This window comes from Apostichopus japonicus, chromosome 19 (genome assembly GCF_037975245.1).
Source record: "Apostichopus japonicus isolate 1M-3 chromosome 19, ASM3797524v1, whole genome shotgun sequence".
Classification (NCBI taxonomy): Eukaryota; Metazoa; Echinodermata; class Holothuroidea; order Aspidochirotida; family Stichopodidae; genus Apostichopus; species Apostichopus japonicus.
In genome coordinates, this window is record NC_092579.1 from 30625927 (window position 1) to 30648670 (window position 22744).

The 22744-nt window shown below is 37.7% G+C and overlaps 2 protein-coding genes and 1 pseudogene across 2 annotated transcripts; all 3 read left to right on the top strand.

The window, feature by feature from the left end:
• The first annotated feature begins 2828 nt into the window (after positions 1-2828).
• Positions 2829-4031, top strand: LOC139959839 (somatostatin receptor type 2-like). The gene has a single exon (XM_071957719.1). The coding sequence runs from the start codon at positions 2829-2831 to the stop codon at positions 4029-4031; it is 1203 nt and encodes a 400-aa protein (XP_071813820.1).
• A 3545-nt stretch (positions 4032-7576) lies between these two features.
• LOC139960177 (somatostatin receptor type 2-like) lies at positions 7577-11468 on the top strand. Its single transcript, XM_071958342.1, has one exon. The coding sequence runs from the start codon at positions 8266-8268 to the stop codon at positions 9466-9468; it is 1203 nt and encodes a 400-aa protein (XP_071814443.1). The 5' UTR covers positions 7577-8265; the 3' UTR covers positions 9469-11468.
• A 10598-nt stretch (positions 11469-22066) lies between these two features.
• LOC139960724 (U2 spliceosomal RNA) lies at positions 22067-22157 on the top strand (annotated as a pseudogene).
• The last annotated feature ends 587 nt before the right edge of the window (positions 22158-22744 follow it).

The following is a 22744-nucleotide window of genomic DNA, read 5'->3' on the forward strand; positions in this document are numbered from 1 at the left end:
CAATTAATCGATTTGATGTTCGTAGTAGTTCTTAATTTACTGTGACATTTTAATTCCGTGCCCATAAATTCGTCTCATGTTATATGTATTCATGTGCTTGTTAGAAGTTGTAAATTTAAAAAAAAAAATATATTATTTAAGACATGCTATTTGTTCTACATTTTGGGGATTAAGGCAGCCGAATCCACTGGAAGCTTTCCTAGTTTATAGGATTTTTTGGGGGGCTGAAGTTGATTGCTCAGCAAATTTCTGAAATTCGTTTTGAATCTTTAGGTCAAACCAAACAAGTTCAGAGCATATTGACTAGCGAAGCTAATCATATTTTAAATTTGGGTGATCTTTTGTCGATGCATCTGGCAACATCAGAATGAATGATGTCATCATGGCGATTGAGCTGTTGTTTTCCTTTATACTATTATAATCATTATCTCCACAGGAAAATAACATTTCTACAAAAAATTGCACTGTAATGAAATTCTAACTACAGCTATTGAGAGAACATCGGCAGTTGCGCAAACATTCCAAATGTATATCTAGTTTCAGGTAGTAAATGTACCAGACTATTATAAGCCCTAAGCTTTTAACGCTAATGTTCCCGGATAACATCACTGAAAACCAGCTGTGATTAGGCGTGTACATATTAACGGGAGTATACCCACTTCCTCCCCCCCCTCCCCCTCCACCCACACACACAGTGAAATCAAAAGTCGTTCCCAGATCTATACTAAGTCGGTATCAACATTGGAGCCTTATTCAGCGTGGTCTGACACCCATAAACGTAATAATGTTGAAAAGGGGAGTCGTTCTCTTAAATTTGTTATTGCGTTAATTCTACATTTCCTAGATTTGGATAACATTAGACTACGAAAACCCTACAGTTTCCGGGAACTCTCCTCGCACCTTAAAATCTTCTCAGAAATTTATTTCTGTACTTTCAAATCGCTACATGATATATATATATATATATATATATATATATATATATATATATATATTTCGAGTAAAAGCTAAAATTTTGCCGCCTTGTTGGTTTACTTTAAAAAAGCTGCTCTTCAATCACTGAAGAAGTTTTCAACATATCTAGTCGGTCTCGAAATGCCTCTACGTCTCCCGTCAAAAATAGGGAATGTAAAACCCATGGAAGTCGTGTCTCCCTAATTATTTTATAATTTTAAGTGTTGTCTACTCTAGCATAAAAAACTATATGACTCGACTTTTCGTAAATTTATAATTAATGGATTCTTTTGTGCTGTGCGGTATATTAATACATTTTCTATCATGTTACAAATAGTCGTCAAGTTTACAAGTATAGACATCACAATATACTGTTTAAATGGAATTATTCTCGCCTCTATACATTCTCATTTTTCTTTCTTTTGTCATTGTTTGTGTTTGCTCGAGGAAGTTATACTCGCCTTCGTAAATGATGGTTCCTTACAAATGAGAAAGTAATTTGAAAATTCAATTAACACGACCAAACACTGCAGATTTTATTACTATCAGAACCAGGGGCGGCAACCACTTTGTATTTGTTATTGTGAGGGGTAGCGTTGGACGAAGATGTTAAGTCGTCTAGGGGAGGGGTGTAACAGGAGGAGGTGTTTCTTTCCCTTTGAGATATGTTTAAAATTGGAGGGTGTTCAAAAGAAAAATGGTGCTACATTTTGAAACAATGTTGAAGAATTTTAGACCGTTTAGGTTGGAACGCTTATACATGTTTTTTTTTTACATATACTGTTTACTACTGGGGGTATTTGAAATATTCCGACTGCCCCATCCCACGTGGTTTCGCCCTTGATAAGAACATTCATTTGAAACGCAGCTTAGTACATGTGCAGTTGAAAATTATTTTGAATATGTATTCGTATCTATGGCATGACGAATCCTGAAGTTTCTATCCTACATCGTGCAGGATCAGGCTACAATAGCAGACTGAAACGGAACCAGATGATATGCATGGTTAAGGTTAAAACTATATGGCAGATGGACGGACAACTAAATTGGACCAATGAACTATGGAAAGAGTAGTTAAATAGACTGACTAATGAGATGAAACAGCTTATTTACGATATGAAAGTGCTACGGAGATCACATAACTCAAAACTGTCATTCTGGACTTATTTAGTTTCCTTTAATTTGATAACATACTGGATATTCAACGATATATACTTCAGTGGCGTCCTGGAGGGTTGAGGGGGGGGGGGGTGGCTGGATCCTTTGAAATCCTGCACACGTTACTGACATACTTACCCTCCACGCGAGGGAGCCATAGCCTTTTCTTTTTTTATGGTCAAAATTTATAACGAGTGTCAAAAAGGCATTTTTCAGATTTTTTCCTGTTTTCCGAGGTGGTTTAGTCATCAATGTGCATTTCCCTTGTACACTTCCGTCTTGCAGTACCAAGTAGTTGGTAAATACAGCGTTGCCCTTCCCTTTTCATAAGGCAGTGATGTGTTAGAGCCAACTTCTATCATTGACATCTAGAAATGTAACGTATTTACTGTTCATTCATTCCTGTTAATAATTCTCGAATCTGATTGGCTCGTTATAGTCAGCTGATTGTGCATTAACCACTAATCAAACATCATGCTGGCTTAGTCCACATATAGAATAAATCACGAACGTTTATTTTAATTAAATTTGCTTTCTTGGAGACTTCATACGTATATGAACAGATCCTATGGCTGCGTAAACTATAAATAAAAGCGTACCTTTTCAAATTTGTTCAGATATATTCTTGCTCTCTTGGAGTCGTGTATCTGTTAAATTCAATGTCGACTTAAGTAAAATAAAACCGTGCTGTTTTATTGTATGGAAAACAAAACAAGATGTCCGTATCAGAAGATCCAAGACCGATTTATTCCTTGGGTGGTTATCCGGTAACCGATTATTCGATTTCTTACTACGATTATATAGAAACCGAGGATTGTAATGGATTTGGATGGAACCTGAGGAACTTTACACATACAGATATCAAAACTTATTTGTTAAGTTCCACCTTTTCAATGTTGATTTTTTCGGCCGTACTTCCGGTCATTGCTGTTATCGGTATCCTAGGAAACGGTGCGTTCATATTTTTAATCTGGAAAGTTCCATCGATGAGAAACAATATGAATATTATTCTCCTCAACCTAGCCGTTGCTGACGTCTTATATCTCTTCGTTGGTACCTCAGAGAAGTTTGTGAATAATTTATCGTCTCCTGTAGCAGGTGATAAATATTTCTTTGGAAATGTTGCTCAATGTTGGATCATATACCCATCACTGTTAGTAACATCATTTACGTCATTACTTCTTGTTTCATTACTGTCGGTGGAAAGATATCTTGCCATCTGTAGACCATTGGTGCATATAAAGATTTCAGGACGTCGGCGGACTTTGTGTTACGTCACTCTCGTTTGGCTATCATCCTTCATCATCACAGCATCTATTTATCCGTCATATACCGACTTCTTCACTGCGTGTATAGTTTGGCCAAACAATACTACATACGAAAGTTATCCCTCTATTTCTGGGTTTTGTTTATCCGAAGATATCACGTGGTTGTCTATTGGTGAGATCGTCCAGATTTTTCCGTTCCTCGTCGCACTTATCTTAAATGTGGTGTGTTTTGTAAAGATTATATTCAAATTGTATCGTCGCTTGCCTTCGTCGGTGCCAACCATGGACGATGCGATGGCAACTCGTCAAAAGAAATCAGCAAACGCAGCCACACGAATGCTTTTAGTGAATGGAATTGCATTCTTTATATTTGCAACACCTTTCCATCTGGTAAACGCAATTCAGTTTTTCGAAATCATTTTTCCAAGCTGGTCACCCGACATAGACGTCTTAAAGGATATCTTTCTTTTGATGTTGTACATTAATTCTGCCATCAATCCATATATTTATGGTATGACTAATCCATTCTATCGTAAGGCCTACAGTCAGATACTTCGTCCAAGGTCTAGTTCATTTTGCACTAAATCAAAAACGGCGAGCTCTTCTCTTTCAATGCAATCGCAGGCTACGGTAGATACTTCTAACGTGTAAATTTAACGAGAGTTTAGTTTATATCGTCATCTAGGTTTACCAGTTAATTATATTTATTAAGATGACAGATACCAAAATGTGAATGTTGAAATCTTACTAATACATGCTTTTGAAGTTGTGTCTCCCCCTCCATACCCCTCCATGGACTGAACCTCTTCCGCCTCCTCTCCATCTCAACGAATGTCTCATTCAGTGACGTCACACTAGCTCAGTTGGACACATTCGACTCGGGGGAGCACGGAAAAGGCACATAATTTGGCATAATTTTGGACCTTCCGCCTCCCCTTCTCTCACCCCTTCTCCCTCACAGTAAACAATCTTTTTATCATATTATGCTTTCCCCCTAAACTTACTACTACGTATTTATTAGTACTAATATACAACCGGACCTGTAATGTTGTATGCAACTCAGGAAAGCCAAGAACTGGTCTTAAACACTGGAAATCAATAAGTGTTCCATTTATTAATGTAAACTTGAACTTTTACTTTACAAAATACTTTGATCCATGAGCGAGGGATTATATTTGATGTCGTCTTATAGTTTTGTTTTTCCCGAGAGAAATCAATAATATCAGCCATCGACAAAAATGAACCACATCTTCCGATGTGAGTTTATCAGATGGAAACAATCTCGAATATACAAGACGAAGGAAACTTAAAATGTATAAAATCAAACTTTGCATACAAACTGTATGATATTCAGTGGCGTAGCCAGAGGGGAGAGTGCAGGGTAGAGTGATGTAGATATTCAGTGGCGTAGCCAGAGGGGAGAGTGCAGGGTAGAGTGATGTAGATATTCAGTGGCGTAGCCAGAGGGGAGAGTGCATGGGTAGAGTGATGTAGATATTCAGTGGCGTAGCCAGAGGGGAGAGTGCAGGGTAGAGTGATGTAGATATTCAGTAGCGTAGCCAGAGGGGAGAGTGCATGGGTAGAGTGATGTAGATATTCAGTGGCGTAGCCAGAGGGGAGAGTGCATGGGTAGAGTGATGTAGATATTCAGTGGCGTAGCCAGAGGGGAGAGTGCAGGGTAGAGTGATGTAGATATTCAGTAGCGTAGCCAGAGGGGAGAGTGCATGGGTAGAGTGATGTAGATATTCAGTGGCGTAGCCAGAGGGGAGAGTGCATGGGTAGAGTGATGTAGATATTCAGTGGCGTAGCCAGAGGGGAGAGTGCAGGGTAGAGTGATGTAGATATTCAGCAGCGTAGCCAGAGGGGAGAGTGCATGGGTAGAGTGATGTAGATATTCAGTGGCGTAGCCAGAGGGTAGAGTGATGTGTCCATAGAAATGTAGTATACAGTAGGGGGATGGCGAAAAAAAGTGGAAAAAGAAAGAAAATAGTTATTGAATATACAGATCACCAGAGATAGATGATACCTGCGTATAACTATAGCCACACGTACGATTACGTAATGGTATGTTTTGATGTCTTAAATATAAATACTAGGCGGTATCCACTGAGATCATGAGGACACGCACCCCCCCCCCCCACCCCCCAAAAAATCTTTAGACGGGCTACATTTTTAAAACCCACGGACTTAATTTGCCCACAAAAGTGAATATAGAAATGATAGCATCATTTTCTATCCAAGCCCGCTTGCGAGACCCGCGAATTTCTTTTTCCTGAACCTTTCGGGCAGTGTACATGGAGTTTAGCCAATCAGAGCGAGGCTGTGTTGATGACGTACTACAGTAAAGATGGCGGCGTGCGTACCAAATGTTGAAGTGGGGAAATCACATTCGATAAGTCAACATAATTGTTGTACTACAGCAGAAAGTATTAAGGTATATAGGCCTTGCAATAATAACATTATACTGAATCATTGTGCACAACTTACGTGACGTTTACATCGGTTTCTTTGTTGAAAAACGGCGATGTATGATCGCTGTCTGTTGTACAAATTTACAATGTCTTCAGATTGACATGACACTGTACTCAGTACTGTAGTACTGGTACAGTAGTATGTTACGTACTTACAGTTTACACACATCTACACAGCAATATTTGTACACAGTGACAGTAGGCCTACAGCATTAGGAAATTTTATGATCTAGCTAGACTAGAGGCCACGGTAGCTATTACTAATAAAAATTGGACACCTAACGGAGGTCCGATTACAATCAAATAACTTTTCCTATAGCATGCAGCTGCACCTCCTTGTGGGAGACGAGGTCCAGTAATTAACGGTTTATTGTGGAAACTGCCGAATATTTGTTGTAAACTGATGAGCGAATTATGTAAATAAGAGTGCAAGTACTGCCCTTGTTTTATTATGCAATAAATCCTCTCTTTTTAATTGTTCCAGAATGAATATCTGTTTCCCTTGTCTTTTATTCTAGCCAGTCATCTGCCTTTAAATTAGGATAAACTTTCCTAAAACGGATGTACCACATTTTGGGGCTGAGACCGATTTCCCTCTAATAACATCTAGAAGGAAAATAAACAAAAGAAACTATATATATATTTTTGCCACACTATCTTCGGAGTTTCATATATAAGATGACCGTGCACTAAAACCATGACATAACTTATAATATCGATTTTCAATTCATGATATAATACTTGGACATAACTACTTGGACATGAGAAAAAGTGGGGGAAAATCCACACGGGGGCTCGAACTCGCGGTCTTTCGTTTTCCACCGTATGTTATTGAAGCGACGCATTTACCCGACTGACCATCTTTACTGAGTAGTACGTCATCAACACAGCCTCGCTCTGATTGGCTAAACTCAACGTACACTGCCCGAAAGGTTCAGGAAAAAAAATTAGCAGCCCGCTTACCGACACAAAGAATTTCGGGGACACGCCTCCCCTTATATTCCTTCGTACAATAGATTTCCGACAAATTTTGTCCCCACCCCCCCCCCCCTCTCCCTCTCCCTTCTCTCTCTAAAACTTGTATGTCATGTCATGAAAAACCCTATCAATAAAGGCGTTCTAAAAAAAAATCAAATTATTTAAATGTGGAAAGTCAAAATTCCCATTAAACATTGTATTCGCATATATAAGATTTAAAAAATAGGTGGAAAATTCTACAATCAGTAGTCGAAGATTTCAATGTCCAGTCCCGTTGCATTTAATATAAAAGTTTATCTTGGTGAAGCACCTGTACCCAGACTCGTTATGCCCTCTCGTAATGTCGATACCCCCCTCCCCCCCCCCCCCCCCCCGACGACATTGATTGTAGAATCAGTGACCTTCAAAGAATTATCCGTCTACGAAAAACCGACGGACGACTATTTTTAGGTGCTGGCCATGACACTAGGTATCATGATGTTATTAATATTTTAAAGTGGAATAGTATTGACGTAAAAAATCATAAACGGAATGTGACTATGGACTTCAAATCAATAAACGAACTCGCTCCAAAATACATGGAAGAAATGTTCAATTTTGGTAGAGATACCCACACCCACACCACGACCGAAAACAAATTGTATTAACCAGGATGTAGAAGTGAATACCACAGGAAACGGTTTTCATATCTAGCTGCCAAAGAATGAAACGAATTTCCGTCAAGTTTAAGACATAGCAAATCTTTAAACACTTTACAGGTTTTATAATAATTGTATAAGAACTTTTTAACTTCAATAATTTAAAACTCTGTTCATGCTTTTTACGTATTTTATTCACTTTACGGTCTATTCCTTCCAATCCATTATTCATCTCATTATTTTACTTTTTGCTACATCATAAATTTTCATTAAGCCCTCGCATCATTTTAGTTGTTAATTTATTTGTTTGCTTGTTTTTTCTGCTACATTTTTACTCCATCTTTTAATTATGTTGTTCTTTATATCTTAAGGTTTTGGTATTTGTTTACACTCGTTATACTTTTAATGGCCTCGGGGTGATTAGCTCTATTGCTTAGTGAATTTTACACTTCTGTCAAGAGTTTAATAATAATTATACATCTTGCAAGTAACGAAGCCAGGAATTGACGTAAAATGTGCTTTCTTAGAGACTTAATACGTATATGAACAGATCCTATGGCTACGTAAACTTTAAATAGAAGCGTACCTTTTCAAATTCGTTCAGATTGTTCTTGCTCTCTTGGAGTCGTGTATCTGTTACATTCCATGTCGAATAAAGAAAAGAAAACCGTGTTTTTTTTTTTATTTGATGGAAATATTCAGCTACATATAAGTCGAATAACTTTTTTTTCGATTTGAATAATATAAATATTCAAATGAGGCTTTTACATTTATTTATCCAATAACAAACGAAACAAGATGTCCGTATCAGAAGATCCAAGACCGATTTATTCCTTGGAGGATTATCCGGTAACCGATTATTCGATTTCTTACTACGATTATATAGAAACCGAGGATTGTAATGGATTTGTACGGAACCTGAAGAACTTTACACATTCATACATCAAAACGAATTTGTTAAATTCAACCTTTTCAATGTTGAGTTTTGTGGCCGTACTTCCGGTCATTGCTGTTATCGGTATCCTAGGAAACGGTGCGTTCATATTTTTAATCTGGAAAGTTCCATCGATGAGAAACAATATGAATATTATTCTCCTCAACCTAGCCGTTGCTGACGTCTTATATCTCTTCGTTGGTACCTCAGAGAAGTTTGTGAATACTTTATCGTCTCCTGTAGCAGATGATAAATATTTCTTTGGAAAGATTGCTCAATGTTGGATCATATACCCATTACTGTTAGTTACATCATTTACGTCATTACTTCTTGTTTCACTACTTTCGGTGGAAAGATATCTCGCCATCTGTAGACCATTGGTGCATATAAAGATTTCAGGACGTCGGCGGACTTTGTGTTACGTCACTCTCGTTTGGCTATCATCCTCCATCATCACAGCATCTATGTCTCCGTCATATAACAACTTCATCATTACGTGTATAGTTTGGCCAAACGACATCGCATACGAAAATTATCCCGCCATTTCTGGTTTATGTTATTCCGAAGACAACACGTGGTTGTTTGTCAATGAGATCGTTCAGACTTTTCCGTTCTTCGTCGCACTTATCTTAAATGTAGTGTGTATTGTCAAGATTATACTCAAATTGTATGGTCGCTTGCCTTCGTCGGTGCCAACCATGGACGATGCGATGGCAACCCATCAAAGGAAATCTGCAAACGCTGCCACACGAATGCTTTTAGTGAATGGAATTGCATTCTTTATTTTTGCAACTCCTTACCATCTGGTAAATGTAATTCAGTTTTTCGAAATCATTTTTCCAAGCTGGTCACCCGACATAGACGTCTTAAAGTATATCTTTCTTTCGATGTTGTACATTAATTCTGCCATCAATCCATATATTTATGGTATGACTAATCCATTCTATCGTAAGGCCTACAGTCAGATACTTTGTCGAATGTCTAGTTTGGTCGTTACTAAATCAAAAACGGCGAGCTCTTCTCTTTCAATGCAATCGCAGGCTACGGTAGATACTACTAACCTGTAAATTTAACGAGAGTTTAGTTTATATCGTTTATTTGAGCTTTGGTGTATTTATTTGACACCTATAGATCCACACTAAGGTATGGTACTCTCATGCTTTCTCTTTTGAGAACAAGGTTTCGTTTGAATGATCATGTTGGTGGGTATCGGGGAGAACGTTAAGAACTATACTGAACAGTATTCAGGGGCGTAGCGAAGGTTTTTTTGTTGGGGGGGTGTGGAGAATTTGATTTGCCGACGGATCTGGAAGTGGTGACTGAAATGGGGGAGGGGTCTAAGGGGAGGGGGTTCCCCCTCCCCTTTGACAATTTTTTAGTTTTGAAACGTCCTTAGATGCAATCTGGTGCATATTTTAAGTCAAATTTGATTTGCCGACGGATCTTGAAGTGGTGACTGAAATGGGGGAGGGGTCTAAAAAATTTAAGAAAATCTAAGAAAATTTAAGAAAACTTTTAGTTTTGAAACGTCCTTAGATGCAATCTGGTGTATATTTTAAGTCAAATTTGATTTGCCGACGGATCTGGAAGTGGTGACTGAAATGGGGGAGGGGTCTAAAAAATTTAAGAAAATCTAAGAAAATTTAAGAAAACTTTTAGTTTTGAAACGTCCTTAGATGCAATCTGGTGTATATTTTAAGTCAAATTTGATTTGCCGACGGATCTGGAAGTGGTGACTGAAATGGGGGAGGGGTCTAAGGGGAGGGGGTTCCCCCTCCCCTTTGGCAATTTTTTAGTTTTGAAACGTCCTTAGATGCAATCTGGTGCATATTTTAAGTCAAATTTGATTTGCCGACGGATCTTGAAGTGGTGACTGAAATGGGGGAGGGGTCTAAGGGGAGGGGGCGTCCCCCTCCCTTTTGGAAAATTTTTAGTTTTGAAACGTCCTTAGATGCAATCTGGTGCATATTTTAAGTCAAATTTGATTTGCCGGCGGATCTGGAAGTGGTGACTGGAATGGGGGAGGGGTCTAAGGGGAGGGGGCGTCCCCCTCCCTTTTGGAAAATTTTTAGTTTTGAAACGTCCTTAGATGCATTCTGGTGCATATTTTAAGTCAAATTTGATTTGCCGGCGGATCTGGAAGTGGTGACTGGAATGGGGGAGGGGTCTAAGGGTAGGGGGTCTACCCATCCCCTTTGGAAAATTTTTAGTTTTGAAACGTCCTTAGATGCAATCTGGTGCATATTTTAAGTCAAATTTGGCACGGAAGAAGCTCCCGTTCTCCTTTTCTCTATTCAGCTTTCCTTCTTTCTTCCCCTTCCGCTCTCTTCACCTTTTCTCCTTTTGCCGACAGACCCAAAATTTGCCGACAGCGACCAAATTATTGGGGGGGGGGGGTGTGACACCCCCCGCTCGCTACGCCCCTGACAGTATTTAAGACATAACATATATATAAATTCTTCTGATTTTAAAACTTGTTTTTGGCCGATTGGTGGTCATATCCATGGGCGGCGATCATCAGGGGGGGGGGGGATTGCGGGGGGACATGCCCCCCAATATTTAAGGTGGGGGATATAGTATCTAATATTCCCTCCCCCCAATATTTGGCGGCACAGTTTTTGTGTGTGTGGCTATAAGTAGAAAATAATGCGTGAGATTATTTATCCAAATCATATTTGGCGGCGGCAGCGCCACAGACGTAGAAGCCTTATTTGATTTGGGGGCTGTAACGACTTGCCCGAAAAATATAACCAATTTTTTTCCCCGCGCTCCGCGCTCGTTCAACATGTTAATGTGCATATCATATAGGCATTCATCGGTTATTACATCACATGCCAATAACATACAATCATTTTCCGTGTTATAACACATCCCTATTGGTAAGAATGATTGGGGAAGTCGTTAGTATACAATTATAATGATAATAATAATATAAGGTTAACCATTGAAAAACACATTGCAAAATTATTCTTCTTTCAGTAGGTGCCCGAAATATTCTCAGCATATGACCCGAATTTTAACAAACACTTTTGGGCTGCAGCCCCCGCCACCTACGCCTATCGTGACCGCCCCCCCCCCCTCGAGTATATTTCGTTTATGATATTGCTAGTTATTTCAAACTAGAAAGTGCTATAGATGCAACTTACAAGGCCTGGGAAGTGCCAATTCTAGCGATCTAGGAGGCATTTTCGGCCAAAATTTTCTTTTACGCTTCGCGCCAACACATGGTGGCGCTACGCTTAGATAGTTTGCCTACAATCTTCGCCCCTCCCTTGACAAATTCCTCGCTATGCGCCCGTCTAACCCTGTCACAATTTGTTACTAAATATCACCAAAAATCGTCACAGACCGGAAGTAGCTTTTACTTTTTTTCCGAAATGAGTTAGCTAGACGGACCGCATCTGTTTTGAAATTTAACACACGTGACCCTACCACCAAGGACGTTTTCACGGAGATGCCTATTACAGCGTATAAGCGACTGAACAACCTGGCGGATCATTTGGTGAGGGCATCACATCCTCAGCCCACCCCTGTCGACACTCCCGGCACCTACCCTTGTAACCGCAGTAGATACAATACCTGCAAATATGTTACTTCTAATACTGTGCTTCGTATCACTGGCCCTAAAAACTCTTTTGTAATCAGACATCATTTTTCATGTATTTCTACTAATGTGATTTATATAATTATATGTAAGCGTTGCAATTGACTTTACATAGGTGAAACTAAACGAAACTAGCAGATCAAATTACTGAACATTTATGCTCCATCAAATCCAAGTTTTCTGGTTACCCTGTTGCCTCTCACTTCAATTCACCCTCCCCCTGTAAGATCACTGACTTTTCCGTTACGTGTGCTCTGTCCCCCAGAGGCACTGATATCGATCGGCTTAAATCCGAAAATAGACGTATTTTCGGACTTGGCACCTTATCCCCTTATGGTTTAAACTCTAAATTCGATTTGTTGTAAGTCCTTTTACCCTGCTACTTTTCGCTTCTTTCATGTGTGTGCATTGGACCATTATATCTTTCTTCGTTCGCTGTTTACAGTTTCAGTAGTGTTTTTACTCACTTTGTTAAAGGGTTTATACCCGAAACGTCGTGTTTCTTTTCTTTATTAGCACTTGCAAACTTTGCAATTTTTCCACAATATATATATATATATATATATATATATATATATATATATATATATATATATATATATATATATATTTATATATATATATATATATATATATATATACATATATATATATATATATATATATATATACACATATATATATATACATATCGGATCTTGACACTGGGCCCGGGCCCAGGGATTTCGCGACGGTCGCACCGGCCTAGTAACGCCACTGGTTAAATACAGGCACCAATAATAGTTAGAATATAGTTTAATGTGGCAAAATAATTGGCTGTTATAGGTCAATTTTAATGTTGTAAATTGAAATTCCCAATCATCCTCATGATAAGAGTATAGACAATTAATCGATTTGATGTTCGTAGTAGTTCTTAATTTACTGTGACATTTTAATTCCGTGCCCATAAATTCGTCTCATGTTAAATGTATTCATGTGCTTGTTAGAAGTTGTAAATTTAAAAAAAAATATTATTATTTAAGACATGCTATTTGTTCTACATTTTGGGGATTAAGGCAGCCGAATCCACTGGAAGCTCTCCTAGTTAATAGGATTTTTTTTGGTGCTGAAGTTGATTGCTCAGTAAATTTCTGAAATTCGTTTTGAATCTTTAGGTCAAACCAAACAAGTTCAGAGCATATTGACTTGCGAAGCTAATCATATTTTAAATTTGGGTGATCTTTTGTCGATGCATCTGGCAACATCAGAATGAATGATGTCATCATGGCGATTGAGCTGTTGTTTTCCTTTATACTATTATGATCATTATCTCCAAAGGAAGATAATATTCTAACTACAGTTACAGAGAACATTGGCAGTTGCGCAAACATTCCAAATGTATATCTAGTTTCAGGTAGTAAATACCAGACTATTAAAAAAGCCTTAAGCTTTTAAAGATAATATTCCCGGATAACATCCCTGTAAACCATCTGTGATTAGGGCTGTACATACATACGGGCTATACTCCCCCCCCCCACCCCCACACACAGTGAAAAATCAAAAGTCGTTCCCAGATCTATGCTAAGTCGGTATCAACATTGGAGCCTTATTCAGCGTGGTATGACACCCATAAACGTAATAATGCTAAACAAAAGTGAAAAGGGTAGTCGTTTTCTTTGTTATAGCGTTAATTCTTCATTTCCTAGATTTGGATAACATTAGATTAACAAAACGCTACAGTTTCCGGGAACTCTCCTCGCTCCTTAAAATCCTCTCAGAAATGTATTTCTGTACTTTCAAATCTCTACAATAGAACTAGAATATTTGCAAAAGCTGCAGCTTTAGTCCCCGTGATCCCCAGCTTGAAATACATTCCAAAAAACTTGAATTCCTCTATTTGACATGTGCTTTTGAGATTTAAAGTCGCTACGAGAGTTAGTTAAAGTCGCTATACGGGGCTTCCCCTTATAGAAAATCTCTTTCTGACATTATATCTATATATATATATATATATATATATATATGAAAGTTTTTTCACTGTTCTTGATTTTCCAACTCATTACGATTTTCATTTATATATATATATATATATATATATATTGATTTTCTTGGGAATCTTTCCACTTATATGGCGGCAGCAGATATAGTCCAGTACATCGATAATGCCTTTACTAACAATGAATTTACTATTGGTGTGTTTCAAGATCTTTCTAAAGCATTCGACACTGTCAACCATAACATCTTACTAAAAAAACTTAGCCATTCTGGAATCCGTGTGGTTGGATATGATTGTTTGAAAGCTATCTTCTCAAGAGAGAACAGGTTGTACGCATTAATGATCAAACTTCTAAGACCGGTACATTAAGCTGCGGCGTCAACACAGGGTTATGTACTTCGACCACTACTTTTTCTTATGTTACATAAATGACTTGTGTAACTGTTCTCATAACTTTACACTCTTTGCAGACGATACAAGAATTATTTTTAAGCACAGTGATATTCATTGTGCTGCTCGTGTCGTTAACTCTGAACTATATTCTGTTACAAACTGGTTTAAAGCAAATATAAGTTGTCTTTAAATGTAAGCAAAACAAATATTATGATATTTCTGTTTTTTCAGCGAGAAGGTTGATACAGTTAACGTATTTATTGATAATGGTGATATTACTCTTGGTTTTATTACTCTCATATATATATATCAAGAAAAAGCTAAAATTTGACGCCTTGTTGGTTTACTTTGCGAAATGCTGCTCGTCAATCACTGAAGACGGTCTCAACGTAGCTAGTCGGTTTCGAAATGATTCTTCGTACCCATTAAAGTTAGTGAATGTACAACCCTGGATGTCGTGTCTCCATAATTTTTAGTGTTGTCTACTCTGGCATAAACAACTATATAACTCGACTTTTATTAAATTCATAATTAATGGATTCTTTATTTGCTGTGCGGTACATTAATAAATTTTCTATCCATGTTTCAAATAGTCGTCAAGTTTACAAGTATAGACATCACAATATACTGTTTAAAAGGAATTATCCTCGCCTCTATACATTCTCTTTCTCCCTGTTTCTTTTCACGGTTTGTTTTTACTCGCGAAAGTGACTCGCCTTCTTAGTTGCTGGTGCGTTACAATTGAGAAAGTTACTTTTTAGTTTATATCGTCATCTAGGTTTACAAGTTAATTATATTTATTAAAATGACAGATACCAACATGAATGTTGAAATTTTAATAAAACATGCCTTTGAAGTTGTGTCTCCCCCTCCATACCCCTTCCATGGACTGAACCTCTTCCGCCTCCTCTCCATCTCAACGACTGTCTCATTCAGTGACGTCACACTAGCTCAGTTGGACACATTCGACTCGGGGGAGCAAGAAAACGGCAGACATTTATTGACACAATTCTGGACCTCCCCCCTCCCCTTCTCTCACCCCTCTTCCTCACAGTCAACAATCTTTTTCATGTTCTGTCTTCCCCCGTATATTTGCTACTACGTATTTATTAGTACTAATATACAACCGGACCTGTTATGTTGTATTCAACTCAAAAAGGGCAAGAAATCATCGTCCTTAAACACTGGAAATCAATAAGTGTTTCCTTTATTAATGTAAATTTGAATTTTGAATTGACAAGGTACCTCGATCGATGGATTATAATTGATGTCGTCTTATATTTTGGTTTTTCCGGAGAGAAATAAATAAAATCAGTCATAGAACAAATCTTCCGATGTGAAAACTTTGGGACGAACAAAAAAAATATATATATATATATATGTATATAAAGAAAAAACCGGTTGCCATGACGACATGTAGATACAATCTCGCTACAATTTTTGATTACGTTGTAGCTTTTGTCCCAAATAGGCTTTCTTTTGGTAACGCTCGTTGAGGAACGATTTGGTGTGGTTGTTTTATACCTTGTCTTGAAGCTTCCACTAGTCAGATCGATATATACGGCTGTCTCTTGACCTTTGCTTTGCAGATTATATCGCACGCGAGACATCCTCCAGGATATATATATATATATATATATGTACGGTATACATATATATATATATATATACGGTATACATATATATATATATATATACGGTATACATATATATATACGGTATATATATATATATAGATATATATATATATATATAGATATATATAGATAGATAGATATATATATATATATATAGATAGATAGATAGATATACGGTATATATATATATATATATAGATATATATATATATACGGTATATATATATATATAAATATATATATATAAAGATAGATATACGATATATATATATATATATAGATAGATATACGGTATATATATATATATATATATATATATATATAGATATATAAATATATAGATATAGATATACGGTATATATATATTTATATATATATATAGATATACGATATTTATATATATATATATATACGATATATATATATATATATAATATATACTATATAATATGTAGTACACATATACTGTAATTTACAGCGTGTAGTTACAAACGTTACTGAACGTAAACGGTCGCGTGTTCTTATTTCTTGCTGGCGCGGACAGGTGGTTTGTTACCGTGGCGACATTTTGAGATGAGCCCTGATTTTTTTGTTTATTTTGTCTTTGGCGCGTAGGATTGCCAGCTTTTCTTCCACGCAGAGGTTGAATCGTCCCGATTCACGCTTGTTTGTGTTTGATTTTTTTAGTATTTTCCAGCTTATATTGTGGCTAATTCCCCTTCTTCTCAGGTTGAATACGTACTTTGACAGTTCTGTTTCTTTTTGGTACTTTTCATGTCTGACATATTTTGTGTGGTTGTTGAACCGCTGTTTAAATGGGCCTCCTGAAATGCCGATATAAGACTTGGATTCTGAGTCCGATGTGACTTGGGCTTTATACACTATAGAGCTGGTTAAACATTTCTCTTGTAGGGGCAGTTTTCCGTTGATGTGCAGTTGCATGGTCTAGTTGAGGTTGAATTGCTGGTGTGCCAAGTGATCTTTAGATTATGGGATTTTATGCAAGAATTTCACTGTGTTTCTGTTAAAAAGCGTGTGTAGCATATGGCCCCGAGGGAAGTGCTTTGTTATAAGCTTGATGATGGCCCCTCAGGGAGGCCCATATGAATAAGGGGTTAATCAACGGTCTAGCGTGCGTTACTCACAGGATTAATGCACGATCGGGGGATAATGCAAGCGATGCACGAGGGCGGAACGTAGCGGAGCCCGAGTGCATCCAGCGATAGCATTAACACCCGGAGTGCATTAATCATGTGAGTAACGCACGCTAGACCGTTGATTATCCCCGTTCATTCATACACTACCATTTGTGTGGGGGAAAAATCATAAAACAAAACATTTTTGGTTACATATAAACCAAAGATTTATTAAAGTGATGCCCCGTAAGTCGAATTAACGATTAACAACCAGCATAACAATGTACATGTGCAATTATAAAGTAATACTGAACGATAGTGAATAATTATAAAGGAAACGTCTTTGAAAGGCTGTCTTTCATAAAAGATTAACCATAATAACATTTTAACTAATGTTTGGCAATATTGCGGCCATTAAACTATTTTTGAAAGGTCTCAATAACAAGGAACTACAAACAATTACTAGTTGGCTTCATCATATCAATACCCTACAGCTTCTGGTTCCCATAGCAACCATTCTAGGGACAAACATGTACGTATGGTATACAGTCATACGATAACATAGTAGGCCTTGTATTGAACACGTACATTCATCCGCCGGTAATTTTACCGTGCGTTACTCACAGGATTAACCACGGTCAGCTGACCTGAATGGACCAATAGCATTTAGGAATCTTTACTAAGTATGAATGAACAGCGGTTCAACAACCACTCCAAGTCTCTCATGGCACGGATCTCGACCAATGGAGGCTAAAACTATAACATAACGTAACTTCAAGATGCAGTTTGCGTTGGTTGTAACTTCGTGTTTTATCTATAAAACTTTATAGATATCCTCGGTGTAACCTACATGATTAACACCGTTGGAAGTAGATTGGATGTTCAAAATTAGCGAATCCATAACCGTGTTAGGTATGAAAGAAAACAGCTTTGCCGTTGCGTCACACACAAGTGATTTTTAATGTGTAAATTTATGTTGGATATTTGACTTGTATCATTTGAAGTCGATGCCTAGTCTTATCATTCCTGGTTTGAGTTCAGTGGAAAAAATTATTTTATTTTTTGCTTTCAGGTATTCTAAGTATACCTCTCGTTAACTAAGTTGAGTACTAAGTTGAGCAGATTGTACAATAATGCTGCCTGATGTTTAGAGAATGAAGACACTATAGGTTCTAACCAGGAAGCTGTTTAAATCTAAACGATGACTTAAACAGCGAGTTTATAAATATAGATCTCAGTACAGTACAGGTGACAACACGCTTCAAGTAGATATACTATCCTCTTCGTGCATGACGCTGATGTTAGCACTTGCATCACTCACGCGTAATTTGCCCAATTGACGTAATTGTTACACAGGCAAAAGTTAACGGTGCTGCTCAATTGATTATTGGCCGATGAATACGTTAAAATCTTTGAAATTACGTTCTCAAGACAATGTTCACTATGCAGACTCGCAATGTAAACATGTGACTCTCTGTCGCAATGGGCGGTACTGTGGCACTACTAGTAAAAAGAATTTACGACGGTTGAAGTTGATTGCTTGGCAAACTTGCTGAAAATGTTCTGAATCTTTAGACGTAAACCACATCCTCATATTATTGTGTATCACGAAAATATAATTTTCAATTTTGTGATATTTTGTCAATGCGTCTACATACTTCAGTTTTGCCTGAATTTTTATCTTTATACATCAAGCAGTCGTTTGCTGATCGAGGGCATAAATCATCAAGAATAAATGAGGAAAACACTTAAAAAGCTAAATCTGTCGATGGCAAAGAGATGTAAAGGTTTTCTTCGCTAACAGTACGGCAATGAGTTTTATCCAAATCACTTTTGACACCATGTCAAAATCCCCACCTCCGTCACTCCCTCCTACCGCCGTCCTCCTCCCTCTGCCCCTCCCTCCCCCTGCCACTTTGAAGTGGAACAAGGAATATATTTCTGCACCCTTCACTTTTAACTTTAGGGATGCATTCCAGGGCAGTGCTAATTCATTCAGCTTGATCCTCTGTATATGCCAAAGGAATGCCAGATAATCAAATTATCAATTACAGTTCATAAGCCTCATAATACGTATAATTCTCGATGTTTTTTATTCCACACAAAAAAAAATTAGATGCAAAAGTTAAAATTCCCATAAAAAGTTGAATCCGCATATGTAAAAGATTTAAAAGAAAAATGTAGAAATTTCGACAGTAAGAAGTCGAAATTTTCTATGTCTCGTCGCGTGGCATCTTAGATAAAAGTTTATTCTGGTGAAGCCACTGTACCCCAGCCTCGTAATGCCCTCTCATAATGTCGATACCCTCCCGAAGACATTGATCTCAATACTACATGGATTTATTCATCTCATGGATGATGCATGCACGCGTTAACGGTAGGTAGCCCTGTGCGAGGCTCAATCCAATCATTCAAACCGCAACGTTCAATTATTACACATGTTCACATTGTGTGACTTGACTATTTGGAAGAGACGTTGCTATGGCAGGGAATGGATAATAGATCGAAAATACTTGCTGCCAACCCCATATCACCCCCCCCCCATACCCCTCCCCTCACACACACACGCGCGCGCATGCACATCAACCCCCTTTAGTGATATTGTGATTCATGACTTTGGAGCTGGGGACTCCTTTGGAAGGGGAAACACGACGGCGTATACATGGATTTTTTACATTATAACACCTATATATGTGAAGCCAATTCGAACTAGCGCCCTCTTTTCATCAAGTTTTCGCGTGTATTTCATTGTGTTTTCTATAAGAGAAAAAAAGGAAAAGGAAAATTCTTTTCTTGTATGCAGCCGGTTTACATGCTAGTTTACAATGCTATTGTAAAGTAATATTAAAATATAATTGTTATCATGAAATATTGTTGTACCATGTAATACTATATTCAACAATATTATTGGGGATGTTTTATATTATGTTATTATGATACAATGTTATTCTTTGATACTATTTGAGTTGTGTGATATATCGCTGGGTGTAGGGGAAATGTGCAACTTCGGTAAAATAAAGTTGCATATATATTCTTGTCACGTCGAGTTAATGTATGGTGTACATTTGATATACGGTAAAATCATCTCTGGAAGTGAAAACAACCATTGTGGTTTGCGTCCTCTTTGTTTCATGCAACATTATACAAACAATGGAAAGAAACTGAACATTGCATCTATTGATCAGTTCAATTATTACAACTACATGAATGATCCTATATGTAATCAATGGTATGGTAGTAGATGGAACGTATTATATTACATCAATATATCTACATGTTTTGATGTTTTAAAGGGTGTGAAGATTCGCGCACAAAGAAACGTCTCATGCCGGTAATCTGACCTAGTTTCGACCGAGGTGTTACAGAAGTGTTAAACACCACAATCAATCCCAGAAAATACACACACAACTTGCTACCGTCGGTAATTAGACACTAGTGTACAGGCAATACATACCAACTACGGTCAATACCCACAACACAGTGTACATAGCAGCGTGGACATCTCAGGTCTAGGTAAAAGATAACAAGGTATCAGGTTTCATTACTGTCTGCATTTTGTAGCGACAAGAAGAAAACGTCATTTGCAAGCAACGGAAAGTTAACTTTTTCAGAGCGCGGCACGCGGTTTGGGGCGAGTCTCCAATGCCTTTAATGAACAATTTCGTGTAAGTGAAAATAACAAGGACCAATTAAGAAAATTTTCTCTACGACGTTGTTTATACCGTAAAAGGATTACGGACTTTTAAATTGGGTCTCCGAAAAATTACTTTCTAATCTAAACTAATCCGAACACCGACGACTTAACACCGTGAGCGCAAGAATTTAAGGGATAGTCCGTTCGCTGACAACACTTTCATGGAACAGAAACGTTTTTCACGCTGTTAGTTGAAAAGCTTATCTCAATATCTTGTCCTAAATAACCCAATATCATGTTGATTGGATGGAACTTATTTCATAACAATTCCATGCTTATTTTGACTGGCTAAAATCTCGATTCTTCCCTGCAGTAGATCACAATAGGTGGTCTGTGACGTCATAATGGTAAATATTTATAGAACCTTTACTTCTCTGTTACTATCTTCTTGTTGATTAATCCTTGAAACTTGTTTTGTTTATGCTGTCCATGTTCTCTCTGTTTCTATTTTGAATTTTCATTGAAATACAACGATTTTGTAGTAATACCGTTTCCCTCCGTGAATAAGTGAGTTAAATATTAAAGTGAAAACCAAAATCATTTTCAGCTGAATTTGCCATTATGACATCATCCATTCTGTTGTTGCCAGAGACATTCACAAAATACCACAAACGTTGAACAATAATCATATCTTCGCATACAAAATGCTACGAGGATGTGGTTTAGGCCTATATATGTAGGAGTATTTTTATTAACCAGTCAATTTCAGCTACCAGAATGCCCCTTGAAACGTTTGCAAGTAAATTCACAATCGTGACCTCTTTCGTTATATATAGTAAACAGATCACCCTGCAAAGATATTAAGCAAGTATAAATCATGTATGTTTACTCCTTTCAATAGGTTTGTGCCTATTGGCTAAATTAATATACTGTCTATACTATGGAACGCGAAAAGGAAAAACTTGTTTCGTTGTCTAAACTAAGTTTGTTGTTGTCTAAACTAAAGTTGTTGCTGCTGTTTTACCACGTTGTTGCTCAAATTCACGTTGATGTCTTAACTTCCGTTGTCTAAACATACGTCGTTGTCTAAAATTACGTTGTTGCTATCGGCGCTGTTCAAAAAAAAACGCGTAATGTAAACCAGAATGCAAAATGCATTGAGGTTTCGATGACTTCAGTACACTAGAAAGTTCTGCTTGTTAGTATAACTCACTATAGAAATGGCCCGAAGCACCATTTTAATACAATAGCATTATGGCATGATAAACAAAGGTCTTTTGGCTAAAATCGCTTCTCGGCCTTTTGGCTAAGATCATGTGTAGTATCTGTTCCCTTCGGGAATGGTGATACACACCTGACGATGATCACACAGCCACAGTCCCGATGCAAGGGGACTGGGGCTGAGAGCGGATCAGTCGTTTGGTAGTTTGGTTTTCGTGCCCAGGTTCTTTCCTGGGTGACTTTTTCTTAAAAAGTATCTTTTGGCTAAAATCATCTGTAGTATCTGTTCCCTTTCGAGGGGAATGGTGATACACACCCGACGATGATCACACATGCAGTCACAGTCCCGATGCAAGGGGACTGGGGTTGAGAGCGGATCAGTCGTTCTGTAGTTTGTTTTTCGTGCCCATGTTCTTTCCTGGGCGGTTTTTTTCTTAAAAAGGATAAACACAGGTCAGTCTACTGTACGTGGCTATACACAGCTCCACCAAAAACCATAGGGGTCTTGGAGGTCCAAGTCCATTTGGAGTCACCAGACGCATAATTGTGGAAACCTTGTTTTATAAGCTACCGTATCTCCCACCGCCAGCCTATCAGATAACATGTGTGTTACAACTCATATGAATAGGAGGCTGCACGGTAAACAACTTTTAAAATGTTATAGGCTATGCATATACGCTGTGAATGTCGGAAGTCAAGTACAACGAGTGTCTAGACAAGGTACCAACATAAAAATACTGCAA